At 40.1% G+C, this 25,072-nt stretch overlaps 1 protein-coding gene across 6 annotated transcripts in view; it reads left to right on the forward strand.

Annotated features, from left to right (window-relative positions):
• The first annotated feature begins 1,560 nt into the window (after positions 1-1,560).
• The window catches only part of LOC117546426 (protein unc-13 homolog B-like), a 102,368-nt gene continuing 78,856 nt past the window's right edge, over positions 1,561-25,072 (forward strand). For all 6 annotated transcript variants that reach the window (XR_004569007.1, XM_034216654.1, XM_034216655.1 and 3 more), the window contains exons 1-6: positions 1,561-2,056; positions 17,430-20,265; positions 21,088-21,110; positions 21,821-21,870; positions 21,989-22,064; positions 23,208-23,213. Coding sequence is in view for 5 of the 6 variants with exons in the window: in XM_034216654.1 (XP_034072545.1) it covers positions 17,571-20,265; positions 21,088-21,110; positions 21,821-21,870; positions 21,989-22,064; positions 23,208-23,213 (2,850 nt within the window). In the remaining variant the exon portion in view is untranslated. The remainder of the gene's footprint in view (positions 2,057-17,429; positions 20,266-21,087; positions 21,111-21,820; positions 21,871-21,988; positions 22,065-23,207; positions 23,214-25,072) is intronic.

Below are 25,072 nucleotides of genomic sequence, written 5' to 3' on the forward strand. Positions count from 1 at the left end.
GATTTGAACACCCAGCCTTTGCAAAATAACTTTTTCTTTGTCTCATAATGAAGAGGTGCTAATTGCAGGTGTGTCTTTAGTATTTGTATCACTTCTATCCTGACTCTATAAATAACTCTAAAATTAGGTGAAATCAAATGTAACATAAAATTGTAACATGAATCAGTTATGCATTTGGCAGCATTCAAATCTGCTTTATGCTTGATATAGTTTTCAATCATGCTTTCCCTTGTCTCATAACAGCGGCATCATAATGGTTATTAGCACAATGAGCTTAGTTGTCAAGGCTGATTGCCTTGTCATGGGCCAAAGGCTGCGTAGCCAGCAGCCCTTGCTTTGATGCTCTTTTGCACTAATAGCTTTTTAATGAGCCATAAGTCACATCCACATCCTGTTGCTTCAAAACATTTCGTGCCTGTATCTTAGCCAAAACAAGGCGGGATCATTTTTGACTGGATAAAACATTGGTTAACATTGTTGTGTGAAGAGGACAAACTATGCTCATTTTCAGGTTCATCATTCTAATGTGTGCCTCTACTGTAACATGTTTACATGCTTTAATGGAGAGATGCTTCTAACAGCTACCATTTAAAATGTGTTTCTTCTTTTTCATTATACAAAAGGAATAAATCTAAATCAATGGATTCCTCGAATTTTGCGACAAATAATCCCACAATGAAAAGTGGTAGTGTATTCGTGCTGACATTATGGGTTTAGAGAGGCCATATTATGTATTTGGGGTTTTCACTTTCCTGTAGTGTGTTTTGGTGTCTTTGCATCAGAAACGCCTCCATTTGACTCCTTTGTTTACTTCCGTGACATAATGACATCATTATGTAACACTTGCGCTTTTATTGACTAACGCTCCAACACATTGTGCGGTAGAGCAAAGGGTAGGACATTTTCAACACACTCTAAGCAGTTGACCAACCACCAGAGCAGACTGGGCTCTGGTTTCAGACAGAGGGTGAAAAGAGGTGCTGCAGCACCTCTTTTTGTATGAGAAAAAAAAGACCTCTACATAATGGGCCCCTGTAATAATTCCTTAGTTGACCATTCCGAAAGTTATAATTGTAATGATAATTTAATGTATCTACGAAATCATTTCAATATTAATTGTTATTTAAATATAAATATAGTTTACCAATTTGTCACTTTGAGGTTTTTTTTAAATGGCCATTTTTCAATTATTTCTTACCTTTGATAAATATGATAACATGAAGAATAGAAAAAACACAGATATTGCTTTAGTTACTACATGCACCCTCCCAGAGCCTTGATTTGAAAATTGTGAAAATATTAAGATCAGTTGAAGCAGTAAAAACTGAAAAGCAAATAGTCATAGTCTTTAAAACACCTTCCGTATTGAGGTTATGTGCGTGCTAACTGAGTAGCATATGTTTGGCTGCTGGAGCACCAGAGTGTGTGAAAGTAGAAGTGTGTGAAAAAGAGAGAGGCTGAGGTTGGTGAGAAAGAGAAATAGAGAAGGAGAGGAAGCGAGAGAAAAGAGAGTGAGCGCACAGGACGTGGTGCGTCTGTGCAACAAGCTGCGATCAGCGAGCTAATGGCAGAAGGGAAAAGCCTGGAAGGAATATAGAGATCAATCAGGAGATGTGAGGATGTGAAATAGGGAGAGACAAGAAAAAAGAGAGATGGAATGAAAGAGAGGGAGAGGAGGAGACAGAGCGGCGTCTACACCCAATGAGAGGGTAAGAGGAATAGAGCGTTGGGAAGCGACTCGGTGAGAGTACAGGAAATACAGGGAAAGTGACAGAGGGCTTTGATTGACGTGCCCATCATGATAAGAGCAAAGGAGAACCTGGTCAAATATCTGATCCACTAACATCTTCTGATTTATCTTGGAGCTGAGCGGATCACACTACGAGGGGGTTAATTTGCTTTCCTGAACTTCAAACATGTTTGTGTTTAACAAAATGATGTAAAGCGGTGCGATCAATCTGTAAATGTTCTTTTGGGGATTGTAGACGCTCTGTTACCGGCTGCTTGGATTGCGCTCTGAAACTTGACTCTGATTTTTCCAAAACCTCCGCTTCAGGTAGGATTTCTTTTTTTAATCAAGGAGAAGTGCATGGCAGAGATATTACTGAAATGACAGATATATAATCGTAAGTGTGAAAAGATGAAGACATTTGAGGAATCTCAAGGGGATGGAGATAAACTATCATATGTAATAAATCAGGGATTTGTTCTTCATGCAAGAAGCTCTAATATGCCCTTGGGATCTTAGAAGACCCTGTGATGAACCTCTTATTTTTGTAATCTAAGATCTGTTTGAGGTTAAGTGTTGGAACAAAGGCAAAAAAACACACATTTTCTCTCTTTTCTCACACTGCACGGTCATGACAGAAATTCTATTTTTAACCAGAGCTGGTGAATCTACATGTTCTCTCCCTAGAGCTATCATAGTGCTGAGTGGGTACTTTTGTGCATACTATGAAGTAATTCTCCCTCTAGTTCCGTACACTTCATAATATGGCTCATCACGGACAATATTGAAGGGTATTTGATCTCTTCCAGCGCTGTCCATCCAGAACAGCTCACTGTGTGGGTACAGTAGTCATGATCCCCCTCATGTTGTGTGTGAGGGTGTGAGAGTGGTGAGCTCCTGGGCGTCTCCAGAAGCTCCAGGCTGCAGCTTCCAAATATAAGTAATAATGAATTAATCAGCATCAATGCTTCATTGCATTACTTCTCAACCTGTACCCTTCTGTGGGTGTTGTTGTAAGATGACACTGGAGGAGTGATTCATGTAATGTGAATTATCATATTTGCTAATTTAGAAGAAATAATCTGAATCTTTGTTCTAAATACATCTATCAGTATTTAAAACAAAGTCAATAAGCTGTACATGGGAGATTGGAATTATTACTTAGTACTTAGGTTTATTATCGTACGTTTTTATTTTTTCAGAACGGGAGGGTTGCTCTGAGGCTCTAATTTGTTACTGGGTGTACAGGAATTGAATGAATGGCTGGCAACTGACCTGGTATTTGTTCTAATAGTCAGATAACTACATGTATGGTGGCCGTTAGGTCCAAATTTGCTACAAAACAATAGAAGTCAAAAACATTTCCATTTGGAGAAACTTGCTACAGCTTCAGAAACGATGGAAATATAATTGATTGAATTGATTGAAAGCCTTTATTGTCATTGTTAAAAAATATACAATGATATTTTGGATTGTAACCAGTACTCAAGTTGAGGGGGGATGAAAACGGTCAAAATCATCCCCCTTCTAAAACGTCCATTCCCCCTTTCCATCCCTTATGTAATTGTATCAATGAACGTGGCACTGGTATTACTGCTATTTCAACATTAATTTTGCGCATTTTGAGTAAAATACTGTGGGCGAGGGAGCACCCACACACGCAATGACATTTTTACCAAGTCACTGGCGCTATGCTATGCGAGTGCCCTAGAGGGCGCCAGAGCGCCGTGATGCGCCTGTTTGATCGATGCCAGAAGCGCAGGTGACGGTCATCACAATGGCCAAGCAACCAGGAGGACAACGCGATCTGAGGGACTTCATATTTAAAAATACTAAAAATAATATTTCAGGGTTAGGGTTAAGTCAAGAGTCAGTAATCTTAGTCATTACTCATTACTCACCAAAGGTAGAATCTATGGACATAAGCAGCAATAACAACTTAGTTTGGAGTTATACGTTTTTCTCTCGTGTTAGCTAGCTGGTAAGACTCAAAACTGTTGATGAAATGATACCACCAGCACCAGAAGAGCTGAAACCCCTCCTTCAAGCAGTGAACACTCTGGTCATCTCCACAGCTGAGTGTGAACGTGGGTTTAGTCAGATGAACATTTGAACCACAACTAGAAGCTCCCTAGAGGTAAAAAGCACGTCAGCCTTGCTTTTCATCAAGTGTGTTAGCCCTCCACTGAACAAGTTCAGACCAGAGGTACAGTATATGTCAAGACTTGGCTTCAAAGCCATTGCTTAGCTAACAATCCGAAAGCAAGAGCCAGAAAAATTGAGACCAAAAAACATGATTATGAAAATCTTTGGAAACTTCTATGAGATGGGGGAGAGTGGAGTAGGCAGCCATTGACAACATTGGTCCTATTTTGTATTATCTGTATAATCTTTTAATATATTTTCATATTTTGTAAACAATTTCAATTTGCACTTAATGCCCTGTTAAAAAAAGTAACATTGGGAATGTTAACATAAAATATTTGTATTTGAACTGCAATAAAATGATGACGGATCAATATTTTTCTAATTTGTTTCCTAAATGTTTTCCTGAAGTGTTTAATTTACATAATGATTTAATGAATAACGATAAATGTAACCCTTTAGATACCAGTTTTGATCGTATACCAGTAACTGCTTTTTTGAAAAAATACACAATAATTAAATATTCTAAAAACTATTTTGACTTTATTATTAGTATAATCAGTTGATCCATCTGAATAATAAATGAGGGACTGTTAACCTACAAGATTTGTACCATAGACTTCCATTATAACCACATTTTTGTATCCCCTCCCCCCCTTTAAATTAAAGTGAAAAAAAGATGTTGCACTAATTGTCCTCTGCATTTGACCCTAAATGTTAGTGGTGCCATGGCAGCCGGGGGACCGACTCTAATTCTGAGGTGCCTTGGTCAAGAGCAATGAAAGGAGTATCTGAACATCCATAACATGCATGTTGTTTTAGGAGTATGTATAATAATGATCTTTATGCTGGTTGGTCTCCCACCCTCTGCGGGTTATCAGCACAAATTATGTCCCCATATGATAAAATCCACCATCCTCCCTGATTTTTTTTTACAACTTGAGTACTGATTGTAACCCTGTCACAAATGTGCCAAAACAAAAACTTGACAACCCATGCTCAGCATTTAGAAAACAGTCACCAACTTCACGAAGCATGCACAACGTTTACTGCATAAAACCAAATGCTGCAAAAGCTCAAAACACAATGGAAAATACTGTATATGATTGATTCTGATCAAATGGCCACAATCTGTTCACTTTAGTCCTGGATGTGTGAGTAATATCCAGTTTCGGAAGTTGAGAAAGTTATTGTAAGGGAAACTTCTGTGTAGCAACGCAGTGGGAGTCACCGACTCAGGAAGGAGACACGGGAAGAGCAGGAGCTTTGATGTCAAAACACTGATGATTTATTGGAGTTTCGGCCGGAGCATTCACATCACAATTCACAGCAGTCACGGTGAGACTGCACAGGTGGGTTGTCACGTCAATTCTAAAGAACTCTACCTCAGACCCATGTATTTAACTAGTTCTGAGAGCATCATAACAAGATTAAATCATAACACCTCTATCAGCTGACGCCAACAGGCAGGAACATAGAATCATAACACCTCTATCAGCTGACGCCAACAGGCAGGAGCAGGGAGACAGAACACTGAGAGCACAGCAGCCAAGGTTACGAGGTGCGTGTGCTCAGTCAGGACAGTTTGAACTGATAAACTGGGTCAAAGTTATGGGCCTTGGAAAATATTTCCACAACAGTTATAATGATATAAAAACATAAACAAATTGAGATGCACAGGCTGCAGTGGAGATGCTGCGCACAGCTGATCGACAGCTGGAACACAAACCACCAAATACAAAAACATAATTCAGATCCAGTCGTCATGACTCCACTCCGGAGGGATTCCCTGATCATTTCTTACAGTCTCTCATCAAGGGGGTGTCTCCTGTCCCCGGTACAAACACACTGCCTGAGGAAGGCTATGTGTATTTATTTTGTCATTAACGTTTTTCGAACCTCCATGCTGCTGCTACTCTGGTTCAAACTGCATCCACCAAACAATGTGATTTGTCTCCACCTCCCCAAAATAACCAAAATCTGACACGGTGTGAAATCTTTTTTTAGCTGTTCTGTCGTCATTTCCTGCGATCTCCTCATGCAGTCAGTCAAAATCAGTGTTGGGACTAACGCCGTTATTTTTGGCAGTAACTAATACTCTAACGCATTACTTTGTAAATTCAGTAACTCAGTTACCGTTACTACATGGTGCGTTACTCCGTTACTCCGTTAGTTTTTTTATATAGTCAACAGCCAGGCGAACAGAGATGAGAACTGTACTTAAGTACTTGAGTAAATGTACTTTGATACTTCCTGTGTCACATGCGGAGACGCGCTGTGGGCGTGTTTGTGTTGTATACTAACAAGACTATCATGGCGGCGGCGGAGCTCAAGTCTAGTTTCTCCACCTGGAGATATTCTCACTATTTCATTTTTGTCGAGCACAAAGAAAATAACGTTTTAGTTAAATGTAAGTTGTGTCTTGGCGGGTCAAAGATCCTATCTACTGCCCAAAACAGTCATTCAAATCTCTTAAAACACCTGCAAAAACAACATGCTGGGACGAAGCTAATAGCTAAGACCACAGAGACTCAGCCGACGCCACTCCACCTCCCCCTAAGCAACAGCGGCTGGATTTTAACCAAGGGACTGCTAGCCAGGAAAAAGTCGATAAAGTCATTGCACGGTATGTTGTAGAACACATGCAGGTTATTGCTACAGTGGAGTCACCCGCTTTCAGAGAGCTAGTTAGCATGATACCATGTCCGGGCGGCACACGGCATATGGGACGGAAAACTTTTTCCAACTACCTGGAGAAAGAATATACAAAAATGGAAAGCCAGCTAATATCGATGCAATCCAGATTGCATATAATGCATGTCAAGTTGATCAACAGATTGTATTATTCTCCAATGCAATAACAGTACTGAAATGAAGGCTATAAGGGCATTAATGGGAGCCCTTTTTTCAACTAACTAAAATGTTACTTTTCACAGTAACGCATTACTTTTGGGTGTAAGTAACTAGTAAAGTAACTGAGTTACTTTTGACATGAAGTAACTAGTAATGGTAACTAGTTACTGGTTTTCAGTAACTAGCACAACACTGGTCAAAATGAATATTAATACGGGGCGTTTCTTTGACTATTTATAGGCAAATATGGGCGTTACGTGAAGCCCGCAAAAGCTGTGCCGCATTTCGAGTTGATTGTGATTTATGAAGGGACATCGGCGTAGGACCGGCGCAAGTCCTGTGCCGGTACGCAGTCTTTTATGAATCGGGAAGTGTCGGTGCGTATTTATTTGCTTTGTCCTACGTAAGCAACATTCCCACACCAATCCTACGCAAGGCTTTATAAATGAGGCCCCAGGGCTTTCTAGTGGACTATTGATGTACTGTACTGCAATTTCATGTTTCCTATTGGCCGGCATATATTCCAAAGCCTCTATATATCAGCAATCACCTGATATCAGCTGATATATCGATATTATATGTGATTAAGCACTTTAGAGAAATATTTGTAAATGTTTGTCAAGTTGTTCTTGTCACGGTAGAGCGAAGGAAGCAGGACCCAAATGCAGATAAACTGATAATACCTTTATTTCAAGGATAGTGAAATAGAACTTGGACAGACAGAACACTCACCGGTGAACACAGTCAACAACAAAAGACGAACCGACCAAGACAGACAGAAAAACCAGAACTTAAATACACACAAGACTAATCACACAAACAAGACACAGGTGAGGAGGGAGGAGAAAACACAGAGGCACCAGGTGAACACAATCGGGTAATCAAGGAGGGAAAACAGACAGAAAGCAACAGGCAGGAAACGGGGGTGAACAATTTACAAAATAAAACAGGAAATCCAAAGATAGAAAAAGACAAGACAAAACAACAACACAGACAGATCGTGACAGTTCTATTCAATGAAGTCTGTAAACTTTAACAAAGCACCCACATAGTTTTGGTTATGTTTTTAATAACTTCAGGGGGGCAAGGGGTTTTTCAGGAAGTTGCCATAGCTCAATCAATAATGGCAATTAAATACGAATATCATGGTTTACTTTGTTAAACCAATGATGTTGTACAGATTAGAGATTCATAGATTTTATACAAATAATGATTAGGCCTACTGTATCTGCCGGAATAGGCTCAGTCAAATTAATGAGGAGGGAGACTAACTCCTTACTACTTTTAGACCCTAGTGATTCGAATAAGCACTTTAAAAGTTGTCATACTGTTTTTTTACTGTTGATATAGTTTTTTTAAATCCTTCGCTGATTTACAAAAGTATCTTTCCCAATGTAAGTCAATGGGAAAAAGTATTTTAGCCCAAAAGACGTCACGCACTGCCACGCGTTGCAGTACCACTGTTTGGCCACTACGAAAATGTGGTTCAACGTCCGGTGCACTTTGTGGGGAATTGGTAAAGGGTTGGGCTTTCCACCAAAAATAAGAACTACATTGGTGTTAATATTCAGCGGTGTAGACTTTGAATTTTGGTTTTCTTTGAGAGAGTTATGGTATTTTTTCTCTAAATCAATTTCTGTATCACTTGTTCTTACCCAGACGTCTCTTCATTTACTTCACTATAATGTGCAATTGCCCTCATTTCCAATATTTGTTTTTACTTCTGCATGTTAATACTGTACCTAGAATATGCCAAATGCAGGTAAGCTGTGTGAATAACTCAAAACAGGGTTTGTAAACCATGGGCCAGTCAGGAGAGAGAGAAAAGAAAAGTAAGACGGGCATACAATCCTAGAAGGCAGGTAAAAAGTAATACCAGCAAATGACAGGTAACAAGAAGTCTCCATGGTGAGACAGTGAGGGCAATTGACATTCAATTGAAGTACTCTATATAACGAGAAGTTGAGTAGGGGTTGGGAACAGATGCACCAGGGGGTGTGGAAGTGGGTGGAACCTTTGAAAATGTCACTGCAAAGTTAGGATCTTTGTGCAAAACTTGTACAAAGACAGCTAGTTTTTGCAAGATGAATATACCTGCTTTGCTAATGAGATAAGAACATCATTATTCAGAGTAATTTTGAGAGGTTTAGTTTGCCTATAACAAAGCACAAATGACATGGCAGTTTTGGACAGTCACTTCTTAGTGTCATTCACAGTCATACGCTCAACTGTACACAAAAAGTAATTGGGAAGCAGTTCACAGATCCAACAAGCACTTTCTTTAGTCATAAAAGTACAGACAAATACGGCCGTTTTTTCTCTCCTGAGGATATTTACTTGGTACAATTTCTACAGGTTTATAGTAGTCTTCTTTTAGTCCAAAGTTTCTCCTCTTTTATCATAGAAAAAGCTGTGTGAAAACACTTTTAAAACATTTACCTAACGCCAGGTGAATCTACAGGCAGCATTCTCCACCCCAATCAATTCATCACAGCGAGCTGTAAGGGAAAAAGCATTCTGTCCGGCACAGAGGTTTTTCTCTTGGATTGGCAGGAACAGCAAGTGGCATCAATGTTTGGCATCTCTGAAATGGCTGAGAGAACGCTAAATCAATTAGTCTCAGGAGGCATTGTCATTCGCATCGGGTTACTGGTGGCAGGCGGCCAGCAATGGTTCATGGAACAGACTCACTCAAGGAAACGGGGAGGAAGGCTCGAGCAGAGGGAGTGGGAGCAGGCCAGGCTTATTTAATTTACCCAGGAAAGTGATTACACCTTCCGCTTCCCAACAACCCTCCCTCCCTGTCAGAATGTTAGCTTCTGTAAGACGTTGACACACCTTGCCAGGGCGCTCCTCCTGCTTTTACAGCTTTGCTTGAGAGCCTTAAGAGCCTTCAAGTGCAATCACTTTACCTTGTATCACAATTGGTTTATGTTGCAAACTGAATTTCCTTGCAATGCTACCAGCAGAGTGATAGACCATGTTTCTGTGTGATTGTGAGTGAGAGATTAATGGAAAGAAGTACCGCTTATGTCCATCTGCACATGATATACTGAATGGATCTGGCTGTGAGCACATGTGTATGCTCCAATGTGTGTTAGAAATATGACTGATGGAATTGGACAGAGGTGGAGTGGTGATGATAAATCAATTAGATTGCGCAGTAGGTTTAGGCTAATGAAGGTGACAGCAGGGCCACGGTCTCACTCAGCATGACTCAGTCCTAAGAGTGGGTGTGTACGGTTGCACACGTTTGATCCTACTCGATGAACTGGTGCATTTTGCCTGTTGCAAAATCTAATCAGTTTTAATTAAGATAATGGATGCTTCCATGCTTTAATTATCAAAAAGGTATTTATAACTTGTGATATTTAAACAAATATTTAAATATACATTGTAAATGTCTTTCTGCTTTTTAAAAAATATATCTATTCATTCCAATCCAACAATATTATATTATAATATTATATATAATTCAATAAATCTCTTAGACAAAACATCTTTATTCTACCCTTTACAACATGTTCTAGCCATCTGTTCTAGAGAATTACATCACTGCCGAGACACATGCATATTTATATACACCATTTTTTAAGTTGCACACTATGGCAGTGCTAATAATTAAATAAATGTTCCATGACATACCCTTAAGCCATCACTATGTCCCGTTATCATGGGCTTTACCACATCGGCCAATAGCGTGACATATATTTGAGGGGCGGGACATCTAGAACAGTAAGGCGTCATCTGATTGGTCATCTATATTAACATGCAGGGAGTGAATGCATGGGACATGGAATAGGTCATTTATTGCAGTTCGAGCTGTCTTTGCAATATGTCTATCACAAACTCTTTTGAGTTCAAAATCTTTGACCTCGGATGCCACCGAGCTTTCAAAGCTCAACCAATGAGATAACAGCTGGATGAATTGATGCAGCAGGGGAGGTAACTATAGAAACAAAGCTAACTTGCTGTTTTCACCGCAAGGCTCTGCACTCTGACAAATGTGGGCCCTTATTCAAATGTAATTTGTAAATATGGTCCTTAAGAATATGTAATCTGGGGATGGGAGTTTTTCTTGCTTTTGTCTTATTTGGAGTCATTCATCCGGAATAAAAATGCAAATCATGAACACTTAAAAAACACATTGTCTTATTTTGCTCTAATTATTTTCTCTCTAAATGTACCCCTCTAATTACTATCTATTGTATCACTCTTTCAAACAGCTGTTATCAGACTTTCTTCTTGTCTTTTACTCTGTCTAACCATCTCCCTTTCTCAGCCAGCTGCCCACTATTCTTCCAGCTGTCATTATTTTCTTCAGGATTCAATCCCCCTCTTAATAGTGGTGTTTATTTTCTGTCAGGCTCTCTTTGTTCCAAACAGAATAGCATTCTCATTACAATTGTTCACACTTTCAAGACGCTTGTGAGCATGTTCTTCTTATGAATAGACATACGCACATGCTAACTTGAGCTGTAATGTATGAACTTGCTTTGATTATCCAGTGGTTAGAGTTAAATTAGAGGCATTTCCAGAACAGCTGGGCAGAAATGTTACCTGTTTTAGATTTGTAATTCTATCTTTCATTAGTAACGGTACGTCCACACAGCAGCTTTTCAAAAATCTTGAAAATCTTGGAGCTGGGCGTGTCTGAAAGCTTAGGGATTTCGCGACCAACAACCAATCACATGAATCTCCCGCCCCCGACATACAAAGCAAAAAACCCCGGTTCTTCTCCACTATTTCTTTTAACATTTTGAACATTTATGAGATTAATGTCTATGGTGCTATTTTATGCTACTTTCCATGCTGGCTAATGATACTGTCTATGCTTGCTAGCAACGAAGTAAACTAGCAACGAAGTAAACTGGATATAAAATCCCCAAACAAGCGAAAACCTACCAGTTTCACCCACTGTCTCTGCCTCCTCCCTCCATGCCTGGTTCCTCCGGTTTGTATCCCGGTAAGTAATTAGGGACTGGTCATAAAGAACCGGGTGATTTGCTACCGCAATAACTAAGTTCTCCTCCATTTTTGTGGAATATAGAAATGAACTGCGGGTCTGGTTCTCCCAGCTTGCACGCGGTTTGATTGGCTAGCGCTTGAACTGTCAGATTTGCATAAACGGATCTGATTGGCTGTCGCTTCCAGCTCAGCCTCAAAAGTTGAACATTGTTCAACTTTGGAATCCTGAACATCCTGGAAATCCTGGAAATCTTCGCCTCGCCCCCCCACAATGCAGTTCAGCGACAAGCGAGGGAAAGTGATGTCATCCCCATTCAAAGTCAATGGGCGGAGACGCGCTGGAAGCGGTGGACAAATCGCCAAAAGCTGCTGTGTGGACGGGCCGTAACTAATTACAACATCCAGAGCTAGTACATTTCCATACACTTGGTTGCATTTGGTTTTATTGGTACATCCAAAATAAAACCATTCAGTGTTTCAATTAAGCCAAACAGTCTTAATCGTTTGCTGCTAGATCTTCTAATGTTCTTAGTAAAAGGATGTATTTATCTTGCAATGGTCAAGCTACAGACATTCTTTGAAGAGATACATCCTCTTTAAATCCTTTTTGAACAGGGATGTGCTTTTCTTACAATAAGCTTGCATTTTCGTGGCTGTTTTGTGCGTCCCTGTATTGCAATATTTGTTACCAAGCAAAGGCTTTTCGTGTGGGACATTCTTTATTGGTGTTATGTGGTTTACACTGTAAACCTCTTCTCTGTACAGCACTACTACTACATACAGTTGTTTTTGGGACATTGAAACATTGTTGCTGAGAAACTAGACTGATCTAAGTGTTACGCAAACTCTAGATTGGTTAATAACTTGTAATGTGATGCAAGGTATCATGGAAACAGACTGTATGTTGGCTCCCAATGCTGCTCTTTGATTGATAGTCTAAACGTGATATTGGCAGAAGGGATTGTCTGGTTACAGGAGAGCAATTAAGACGTTGATCAATAGGTTAACAGCCTTTGAAAAGGACAGATGCTGAGGATCTTTTACAAGGCCCTTGGACCAGTCGAGGAGAGAGCCATTTAGCTAGAAGGCTCTGACTCAACTGATGAGGTCAGTCAAATCAATTGTAGTGCCTATCATTCAGAATATATATTCACCATTCAATACTTGTCGAGCTCGTAAGCCAAGCTGACTGTAATGTGTCAATGCAGGTGTGATAAACAAAAGCAGAGAGCCACATAACAGTGTCAAGGTTAACATAAAGTCAATAGGGATATAGGCGAAGAATATTACGAAAGAAAGGATCAAATACATTTTGCACAATGTAGAGCAGTAACTTAGCTTGCACTTTAATGAGGTTTCCAGTAAATGTGATATATCAAGGTCACTTTGAGTATTTGTGCATATTAAGAGATATTAGATTAGATGTCCTGGACTTAGGCCAAAGGACTGGGGGACAGGAAGAAAAAAGGCAAACAGTCATGGAAGCCACATCGAGGACTTGGTGTTAAGGCCCTATTATGCTTTTTTAAATGTTCCTCTTTTCAGTAGTGTGTAATATACGTCTTTGTGCATGTAAATGGGCTGTAAATGCTTAAATCTCAAAGTTTACGCCAGAGGGAGTTTCCCTACAACACACTTCCGCCGTGCCTGAAGCGCCTCGATTGGCCTCCTTTGTTTACGTCTACATATTGACATCAGTATGTAACACTCATGTTTCTGTTGGCTAGCGCTCCAACACATTGTACGTGATAGGCTAAGGGGTCACCACAGAGCCAGCCAGCTAACCAATCAGAGCAGAATGGGCTCTGGTTTCAGACAGAGGGTGAAAGTGGTGCTGCAGCACAGGCAGTATGAGAAAAATAAAGCATGACTCGAGCGCACAAACCAAATCTGATGTCCTTTTCCCTTCAGTATGTTGCAGAAAGACATAATAACACTGTTTTATTGTCTATTATCTTATGGAAACATAATGCAATTCAAATGAATCACTGTTATTTAAGATTTGGCCATTCAAACGAGTTGACCAGGACCATCTCCAAATCTTTGAAACTATTTTGCGTCCTGTTCTTCCCCGTTTTCAGCAGTGACATGAATGCATGCTGCAGCATTATACTCCAGAGAGAAAGAGGTACTTCTCCAAAGTAATCCTTGTTATTTGCTGGCACTGAAGCAGACACTCAGAAAATCTCCCCTTTTGGCTCGAGTACAAGTTTCTCCTTTGGTTTGTGTCCAATGTGCAATGACAGAGAAATAGAGCAAGGCAGAGTTGCCAACAAGAACACATAAATAATAGGAATAATGTTAAAGAGAAGAGAGTAATAAACTAAATAATAAAAAGGAGATTTTTTATCCGAAGCAAATTGTGATTTTGATAATAGGAGCATTGATCATGAATGAGTTTCACAAATAGAGAGAAGAGTCATAGTTATAGAGGTTGTGGGTTATTAACATGGTTAAGTCTCCCAATGCACCTGCCCTGAGCTTCCTCCCATCCTCTCTGCAGCTCACTATTAAGTAAGGCCGGATGGGGATGGTGTGGCTTTCCAACCTGCCATCAGCCAGCTGCTTTATCAGGCTCCCGGGGACAAACACAACAACCGGTATGAAGCAGTGGTGGTGGTGTTGCCAGGAAATAAAAGCATCACCATCATTTTCACCATGTTGAGGAAATGTCACCCTTAGAGAGCAGCATGTTATGGATTGGGGCTCTGTGGGTGTTGTTTGGGCAGATTGGTTAGTATTAAGGTCGGATATAACTCTTACTTTACAGTACCCATGAGCCTCAGCTGCTGTAGCCATGCAGAATAGAGTTGTGCAGAAATTAGTCTTAAACCCCGGATATAACATTGTACGTGTCTGTAATCACCATACATGTGAATGTCTGAAGCATCTCTATATCATAAAAACGGTGGTTGCTAACAACCGACTAAAATATACTAATAAACATCATCACACCAGCACGAGACCGCCTTTACTGTAGCTTAGCAGTGGTGATGCACAGCGCTGTGACCATGATGTAGTTCGTTTATAGCCTAGCGTTAGCTTTTGACTTCTGGTAATTGCTTATACACTTCAAAAATCATGTTTTGTTGTGTTAATATGTGGAGATGATGCTGAAAACCATGTGTAAGTATCATGAATATGTGTTTGCCACAGAGCATATTTCTGCCGGAATCCAACGGAAAAATCACCTTGCTTTTTGTGGAGGGACACCTTAGCGATGCCAACTTCTGCCTACAAAACTACGTCATCGCTGCACCACTCTATAAATATAATTATTCGTCATTGTAGTTGTAAAACAACCTGGCTGTCTCTTACAGATTTTTTTTAGTAAGCAATTTAATTTATTTTGTCTCTTTTTTCGCTAATTTGGTAATTCCACAAAATGTTCCCGGCCACAGTTTTGCCTTTGGAGGCAAACATTTTGCATTTTGATCAAGTGTCTGTGAGGTTCTGTCTTTGAATGAACATGGAACGTGTGTATAATTAAAATGATAGTTTTTTTTTTTTATGTTAGCCATTTTTGTTTTTACTTTGCCAGATAATATTTTGGTAATTCCACCTTGTAAGAAGCAGATTAAGAAAACTGGTGTTCAGGGCCTCTTCACATTGTACATTGTAAACTACAACCTTATGTGTTTGTCTGCGGCTGATGTTCCTCAGTCTAACACTTTCTACAGTGCAGTAACTTATGTAAGAAGAGTTGGAACATTTCTGCCTTAATGTGGTGGCTGGTCTGCACTAAGGGCGGGATGAATTTAAGTTTGACTTCATTACATTGTTCTGTCCTACTTCCCTTTTACACTTGCTGATTAACTACAGTATAGTTACTCAAATCTTCCTTAACCCCTTTAACTAAGATCAACAGTATTTAATACTTTTACGTATACGTATGTATACTTTTACATTTGTTCCTTCACTGGAACTTACTGTAGAAGAGTGGCAGAAGGGGATAGAGAAAGATGAAGACTGTTTGGTTCAGAGGTTATTACTCTCTTTTGGATCTATCCAAGCTCTGCTACAGTAAAATGTTGATAACATAACCTGCCATGTGTTGACTGTGGTCTAACTGTGGTCTATATGTTGACTTACCCCTTGGCATTGAAACCCTTGTGTTGTTACACACCAGGATACATGATTTAAGAGGAGTCTGAAAATAAAGAACATGTTACAATTTGAAACATTTATTTGAGGCCCCAGACAAAAGAGAAATAGTAAGGTGTCATTGTTTTGAAAATCAGCATTACATATACAGTAGTCAATATTAAAACGTGTAAGCGTCGTTACAATTCATCTGTGACCAAAAAAGATCACGTAAAACAGTGAGAAGAAAAGGAAAACACAACCATGTGTTCAGAATTGTTTCATGAAAAGTATTGTACATTTGTCAAAGGTAAAGTTAAAGTAAAGGACAGTCTTCTGTAGTTATCTGAAATTGAATGATGTCCTGCAGTCATTGAATAAGATTTGGAAATGGCAGCTATTGTATCATGTGCTACAACAACAGGGACCATGTGGGTCCAATAATCATACAATTCTAAAAAATTCATTATAAAATGTTATGAATGTCCTGAAAGCTAAATTGCCTTCCGATAAATTGGAACATTCCTCACTATGATGTCCTCTTACCTGTAGAACTTCAAGATAAATGCTATAATCATTTCCTGGATATTACTTTAATTCAGTAGAAATATAGAAATAAAAGAACCATCCAAAATCAAAACTAAGGTTATTTATTTTAGCCACAGTAGATTCTAACAATTGAACTATCCTTTTGATTTTCAGCAGGGACCTTTACTTATTAGATTCAACTGATATTGTCTGTTCTGACAATTGAATCTGAATATTATTGTTTCAGTATACAGTGACACCTGTGGCAAGCTATTAACAGGCATTACACTTTGCCTTTTCTTTTTTAGTGTAGTGGAGCCTCACTTCAGAGTGTTTACCGCGACCTATCTTTGGTGTTATGAAGTGACTGAGCTCGTGAAATGTCTACGGGAGGGCGGGGGAGCATCGCTGCGGGGCAACTGTGGACCTCTGTCGCCTGTCAGCGCAATTTATATGATGCCGTTTAAAAAAATGAAGGGCGGTGCCGGGCCGTCAGCGTACCGAGCCGGCCGTCAACGGCCCGCTGACGACCGGCCGTTCTGTGATTCTCCAGGTCCGCCCTGTATTCCACCGGGTCACCGCAGCACCGCGGTGCAGACGGACCCGCTGGAATACAGGGTCTACCGCGTTAAGGAACCGTTAAGCAGAACCGAAATTGTGTATTTTGTATGGGTACCCGGTACCCGGCATTTTCTTATCGGTTCTCATCTGGAACCGAGTTTCGGTTCCCAACCCTAGTGACAGCACAATATATTTGTTTACCACATTATTGACAATCAGCGTATCAAATTTGTATGTTCAAAAACTCCTTGGATTAATATGAATAAGAATCAAATGTTCATATTTTCAATAATATTGACTTCTGCTTTCTAGGGAAGGTGAGGAAATGTCTTTGAAACAAACAACTGATACATTTTTGTGTTCAGTATTTTAGACAAAATTATATTTCACTTTATACTTCAAAAGTTCACCAGTAATAGCTGGGAGTTTTTTGTGCACATAAATAATGTATATATAAATCGTTCCTCAGATGTCTTCTCCTTTTCTTGCACTCTTTAACTGACTATAATGTTACAGTTGTATACATGCTTACAAGTGTGTTATCTTTGTCTTCTCATTTTAGTCATGGACCACTGACATTGAGTGGTTTGGCTGAATAAGCTTCCCACAGAGGTGATTAATGAACTATGATACCGTGAGCAGTTACATTTGAACTCCTACAACAATGTGGGAAACTAGATGAGACCAGGCTGCTCTTGAGAATATGTTCTCCAGGAATCGCTTCAATGGACAGCATGGAGCAGGTGTTGCCCCAAAAGAAGGCACAAAGGCAAAAATCCATTCACCCAAAAAGAGGGCTCCGAACCCCAAGGTAGCACTAGTTATCAGGGGTAAAATACATCGTCTCTTGCAAGGTTCTGCCGACCATCATGTCCCAGATTCCCACCTTTACTATGGAGGTATTGAGGAGGAAGAGGGGGAAACACAGGAGAGCAGAAAGGAGCACGGAAGCAGATATCCAAAGGTTGGCCCGAGGGCTCAAGCTTATTCTCCAAAATTGTCAAATGGTAAAGGACATGGAGTAGCAGTGGGCCTACCATGTGTTGGAGAGGTGGAGCTTAATAGGGAAGGATGTTTAAGAATACCTTGCACTTTGCAGCAAAAAAGCAGCAGATCTCCAGGAAATCGGAAACGAATCTCCTTTGAGGGTGAAATTCGAGCAGCTCCTGAGCAAATGCAAACATGTCCACCCTACTGTCCGATAGAACCAGATATGAATGGAACTAAATTAGCAGGGGCAGCCAGAATGGAATTTACTTCACCCCGTATTCGGCCAAAGAGACCTTTTTCTACTGGTGACTGTGTGGACTACAACTTCAACAGAGCTCTGCCAGGCGCACTGCTGGAAGAGGACGAAGATAAAGAGGAGGAGTCAAGTGCTATCATTGAGCACATTCTTAAAGAGCTAAGGGGGATCAACAAGATACAAGAGGAAATCTCTGACCTCAGGGATTATCTGACCTCAGTTCGAGGGTCAGTTGAGGAAGTGTCATCTTGTGTAGATGCTGTCTTGATGGAGATTGAGGGTATTCGTTCTAACAAGGCTGGTTCAGGGGTTCATTCAGGTACTTGGTCGGGGGTGGGGTGCAAAGATGGACCATCCACCCGAAGAAGGCCTGCCAGTGCTTATGGAAGTTTAGGGAGTGCAATGCCAAAGTCTGCTTCAAATCAATTCCCCCAGATCGGCAATGAGCGCCATAGCATCCATGGAGAATTGCTGTTATCAAGGCCTGAAGAGTCTAGTGTGTCACCAATTGCTGAATCAGTGGATCAACAGGATCTGGAAGAACCAGAAGATACCTCTGACCATAGCTCCGATATCCCAGTAGGTGCCATAGCAAGAAAGCTCAGCTTTGGCTACGTTGAAAGGCAGGATGGTCATGATTGTCAAAGTACCAGCTCCTTGTCTTCTGGTCATAGTGAGTCAGACCTAGAGAGACCATCCTCTAGTCATGGTACGAAACAGCAAAGAGCAGATGACAGCGAGGAACATTGGCCTAACAAGGGACCACCATATGGTGCCTCTGGGGAATCCGTGTGGCATAGGGAAACTGCTTACCGCAGAGACAGATGTCGAGAGGACCATGAAGGTGAGAGCCCTCTTTGCTGTGAAGGAGCTGGTAGCTGGGATCACTACAGAGGTGCAGAACATCTCTCTCTTCGATCTGGTAAACATTACAACTCACCAGCTAGTACTTCTAGCAGGGATGAGTGGCGGTCACGGAGGAGAAGGCCTCAAACCATTTCTGCCATTACTGTTCCAACAGAAACAGACCTTGTAAAGCCCACTGCGGGATATGAATGTCCTGCTGATTGTTCCTACCATCAAAGTTCTGGTTATCATTCAGTTGATGGACATGATGGAGAAGGAGAGGAGTTTAACTATGGGCAATTAAATGACCCGAACTATACGACAGACAGTCATGTAGATAGTTATGAGGAAACGTATTCAGCATACGAAGATTCTTCAGTAGTGACATGGACTGAGGCATCCTTATGTACCACTGTGGCTGATGTGGATAGGGATTTTATTCAAGAAACTGGAGCCAACAATCAAAGCTTAGAACACCAAGTGTCTCACTCTGGCAGTGCAGATGTTCAAGCTGGTGGTTTCAATGTCAAGCGCATAAGCCGAGCTGTGCTGGATTTTAGCTCTGCCTTGCGGGGAGCATTGCGCAAAGTTGAAGTACCTGGAGCCCAGAATGATGGAGAGGAAGTAGACTTTGAAATATCTACGACTACTGACCTGCCTACAGCTGACCTGTCTTTAAAACCTTTAGTCTATGAGGCACAATTTGAACAAACATGCAACAAAACCTTGAAAGGTGATTTGGTTAATAGTTGTGCTGTAGGGGAATTGAGCAAATACAACACTCTAGACAAATCAGATATATTCTCTGTGGAGCCAATGATGGAAAAAGCCAAGAACAGCCTTACAGACACCTGTCAACACCCTTCTTTTTCGGACAAGATCCCTCCATTCCCAGATGAACTTTCAGTCTGCCCTGACCCATATTCCAGTAGCACCTCAATACTGCCTCCACCTCATGGCCTTATAAAACAACCTGCTGAAGGTCCTGCAGATCAGACCCTTAAAACCCAGCTTTCGCAATGCACCACTACAGAATCTCTCTCGATCTCTTTTTCGGCTGATGAACCAGCAACACTAGAGGAACAGGGCGAATTTGAAGTGCCACTGCCACAGCATCCAGCCAAAGACAATGTAGCCCCAGAAGGCAAAGCAGAAGGTGATGCAGCAGATGTGGAGATAAGCCAGATGGATGAGCGCAGGCTGAAGTGCATGAGGACCTTCCAGCAGATTCTCCGGGAAAAGAGGGAGACCCGACGCAGCCTTGCCAGTATGACTATGACCTTCTCTCAGGAGGAGTACGAACCAGGTAGTCATCGCTAGATTTTAAGTTGGGTGCATCTTCTGTTTTACCAGAAAATAAGCCATCTATTAGTTTTGGTTGGATAGGTACACTAACAGTACAGCATTCTTTGTTATTCCAACTATTCATGTTTTAATCATCGCGTAAGATAAAAGAGCATGATGTTATTTAGATATTTCAATGTATTTGAGTGACTCATGTTGAAATGATTATATCACTTTTAGTGATCGTAGAGGTATAGGCTTCTTTGATCATTTCAACCCCGGCTTTTGCTTATCAGAGCCTCTAAATGTTGCAGAATCTCTTTGATCTGTATATAACCGTCAGTATCCTGTTTGAGTAATACGTTCACAGCTGTTATGAATAAGACCCAGCACTTGAAAGTCCCTTAGCTATTTACTGCACCAAATGGTCTCTGCTGATACTATAATTCTTCTCCCCTCTTGGGACTAATGTATCACCTGCCACTCACTGGTCCCTTATTCTTCTTAGAGGCTCCAGCAGTAGCCATTTGCTGAATTAGAAAACATCAATTATCTCCTTGGAAAGCTCACATGACATAAAGGACGAAGGAGAAGGGATATATTAAGAGTCATTTTCATGATAAATTATACATGTTAATGAAACATTTTATGACTTAACACCCCCTTCTATCTGTAAACTCAGGGGTGCAGCTGCTTTAAAAATTACCAGCACATTTATATCATAATGAATCATACAGATTATCTTGTTATGTCAGCATGCTGTTTCATATGATGAGTCAAACTGTTCCATGACTGTTTTTCTTTTTCTGTCCGATCTTTTTTTCTTTCTTGTTCTGTTTTACAGATGGAAGTCAAGAAGGAGATCAGGTTACCTCTTTCATGGTTTCTCTCACGTTAACCATTTTTACATGACAGCATAAAGAACGTTGTTCGTTCTGTTCAATTCTCTTTATATTTTGGACATTTCCACTTGTCAGTGTCTCTTAGTTCAAATTGTTTTCTTTCAATTTCTGTTAAATGCTCATTTGGTCCTGAAAATACCATGTGTCATTGTAAAGCTAATGAAATAGATATAGGTTTAACGAGGCACCCTCAATACATCTGTGTACTATTGAGTCAATCTTCTTCCTGTCATAAACATAAAAATGCCATGCAGAAAAAAGGTTAGTATTGATTACGACGCATGTTGATGAAAAATAATATTGATGTCACTATTGTATTTTCTTTACTAGCTGTCAGACCAGAGAAAAGCATCTGTTAGGATCCCAAAGTCAATATTAAGTGTGCTTTTACTGGGAGCATGTGTTGTTTGCTATGTGTTTACTTTACGAGGTGAAACCAGATTTATGATGTTCATTTATGTATGGGGGAAAATATGATTGATTGAAAGGGCCTTGTTGGCATGTCATACTGAAACTCAACCAACCCAGTGCAGTCCCAGTGTTTCTCTCCTGTTGTTTTTTCATCTCACTTTCTCGTTTCTCCTGTTCTTGTGCATGCTCCAGTGTCATGAAATTATAAAAATCAATAAATGCCTTCAAATGGCTAAATCAGTGACCTTTGACATTCTATTGCAGAGCCGAGATCAAGATGGTGACCCCAACAAGCACGCATGGGCCAAGCCAGGGTCAGTAGCACATTTTTGTGTTGCCTAATTGTGTGTCTGAAAAAGACTCAGATGATTCAGTGTTTGCAACTTCATTTTCTTCATTTACATTCTGATCTGTGTTTGTGTGTGTGTTCAGGGGAAACACACCGTTTGGCATTGACAGCATGCCAGACCTCCGCAAGAGGAGGCCCATTCCCCTTGTTAGTGAACTGGTGAGTACATATCACTTAATGTTTGTTTACAGACTTTTTTTGATAAATGTGACCAAATTATAAATATTTTTAAATGACTAAGAGAAAGAAAAAAAACAGTACAAGCAATACAGTTATCACCTAAACCCTAAATAAACTACAAAAACAATAAAACCCTATATTGAGGATTTATAGACGTATAAATTCACACATTGTACATTTCAATTTAAAGCTCATTGGTTTACAAAATGAATGATAAGTTTAAACATTTTATTGAGATTAGTTTAATGTGTAAGCATAACCAAAATATGTTTTAAGTCACTAATTACTGACATACACATACTTTACCTGAAAATATTAAAAACATGACTACATTAAGTCATTATATTAATGTGGTACTCTGTTGAAATGTGTCATTGATAAACATGTCTTACCTAACCACTATGGGTGGAGCCACATCATTTCTACAGCTTCAGATACAATGCAAATATACATCCAAAAACACATGAAAAAACATCTTCAGCAACTTGACAAAACATGCGCAGTGTTTAATAAAAGCACTGCACGAAAAGCTGCAAATAAAAAACGCTGCCATGAACTCAATACACTCTATAAAACATGGATGCATACAGCTGGGAGCTGAGAGCTTGTCATTCATTTTTCTTATTTAACTTTATTTTTTTTTTACATAAACTAGTAACAAAATGTGTTGGTTCGTTATGCTGCAGGATTTACTGCGTATACCTTGTCAGTTTTTGTTTCTCCTTGCAACTGCTCTGCCCCAGGTTCACGGTCATCTCGGGTTTTTTTATTTCAGCTTTAATTGCCTGTTAACTTTGGCCTCAGCATTGGAAGAAGCAAAGAAAAGTAATGTTAACAAGCCGGCTGAATCACACCAGCGTCTGGAAATGTTACAATCAGCTAATTTGATCCTTCAGAAATGATTACTTGTAGTCTACTTTAAAGAAGAAAGATAGTTTAAAAAAAGAGAATTTCTGCAAAAGCACCCGCTGTGTGATTTGTTTGCAGGCGCTGAATAGCAGGATTCAAGTTGAACGTGGCTGATCCTCTCACAGGGGAACTTGTTTGTTTGTCTCTAACCTTTTCTTCCTTCTTGTTTTCTTTCCTTTCACATGTTGCCTCCCTCCATCCGCCGCCCCTCAGGCTATGGTGAGTAATGGAGAAGTGAGATTTCAGCTGCTGTGTTTCAAAATGTATTTGTTGCAAACTCTCTAAGGGTCCTGATCGTAGAAAAGGATTTGTGTGGAGGTTTGTTATGTCTTTTGTACTTATAGAAACATCAGTCATTGATCACCCATATTTGAAAATATTCTTACAAATACAAGAAACATCAATTCCTTCTTGTGAGTGCTTTCAGCTTTCTCTCCGATGGGTGTTTTAGCCTTTATTCAACAGGTTTGTCTTGCTGTGCTTCAGAGTGACAACAGCTCCATTTTCTAAAATGCCCACCTGTCTCTCTAAACAAACTAGTGCTGATAAATGTTATGGTAATTGTCTCGCATTGACTTTGAAGTACTTAAGGGAGGCACTTATCTTACTTAAAGGAGGCAGAGGTGTTCATCACTGGCTGCAGTCTGAGTGATTAGAGCTAGGAATATTCAGTCTCTGAGATCTAAGAGACCTGACTCATCTGATTAAAGAAACTCCTTCCTGTTTGATTTGACGCAAGTCCACCAGAGGAAAGGTCACACTCAGCAGGGTCTCAGGGGAAAAAAGGCACAGTTTTTAAATTCAATACATAAACGTACACAAACGATGAAGAAAGAGAATCACAGATAAGAGACATGAACAAACACAAAGTTGTGCAGATGGAGCCAAGAATTGCTTTAAAAAAGAAATAAGAAGACCTGGCAATAATAACATAACATCTCACTCGCACTGAGGAAATACAAAGTAAATCTACAATTTGGTTTTGTGATATTATTGTAAGAGTCAAAATTCCTCACATAACTTGAAAGACTGGACTTATTCTTTACAGTAAGAGTTCTCATTTTCAAGGTATTCATTTTGTGGGGTAAAAACCTTGAGTAGTGGATATGGATGTCTATTCACCACATGACTCTTTCTCATTGTGTTGCTGGCGTTTGATGCTTTTGCTTTCTTTGACAATGCAGTTTTGATCAAATATGGACTCTTAATATAAATGTTAGGAAAAAGGCTAGTGTCTGGATATCTTTTAATAAAACCACAGTGTATTTTCTTCACCTACCAGCAATGTCACTGGAAGGACATAACATGTAGGATGTTTAATATCCTGTAGTTCCACTTCCAACACTGCACCATGGCTTAGACCAACCCAGAAACAGGTGCCATCATCCACCTGTATCCTGGTCCTAAACTCATATTCACGCAGTAGGAGCAGGTCGCTCTGGCAGTTACCTCCAATAGCACATTATGCCTCACCATGATCGTGTTGAATGGTTGAACAGCATCTGAAACTCACAAATGAAGCGATGTGTATTTAGATGATGAATTACAGAGTGCTGTAGCAGATAAATGGCAGTGATCACTTTAACGTAATGAAAACTGAAAGCATGCATTGTGAGATGCTGTGAGCCGAGATACTGGGGGTTAAAAAATGGACAATTCCCAGGTTGTCCCAGCTTTGAGGTGCTGCTGTAGGATGAAACATGCATTTGAACTTCCGTATTTAGTTTATGCTGGAGAAGATCAAAGGCTTTCCCAACTATCCTGCTACAGCACTTTGGCAAACTTCTCCACATCCACTCATAGCATAACACAGAAAACTGAAATGGGTGCAGTGGGCAATTCCATTATACACTGTTGTAAATGTGCGTTACGTTACACGTCCATTTTGTCAGGATTACATTACTTGAAAGATTAAAAACCACTGAGTTGACAACTTTCACTACAGAGCCAAACATCAAGCATGAAAAAAAAAATCTAAAATTACAGCTACGGTTCAGGCATCAGCTCCCTCTCAGCCAGTTATGTGCAGCCCTGCATATATCCCCCAAATGTCAAACTATTCCTTTAATGCATAAAAT

This window comes from Gymnodraco acuticeps, unplaced genomic scaffold, assembly GCF_902827175.1.
Source record: "Gymnodraco acuticeps unplaced genomic scaffold, fGymAcu1.1, whole genome shotgun sequence".
Lineage (NCBI taxonomy): Eukaryota > Metazoa > Chordata > Actinopteri > Perciformes > Bathydraconidae > Gymnodraco > Gymnodraco acuticeps.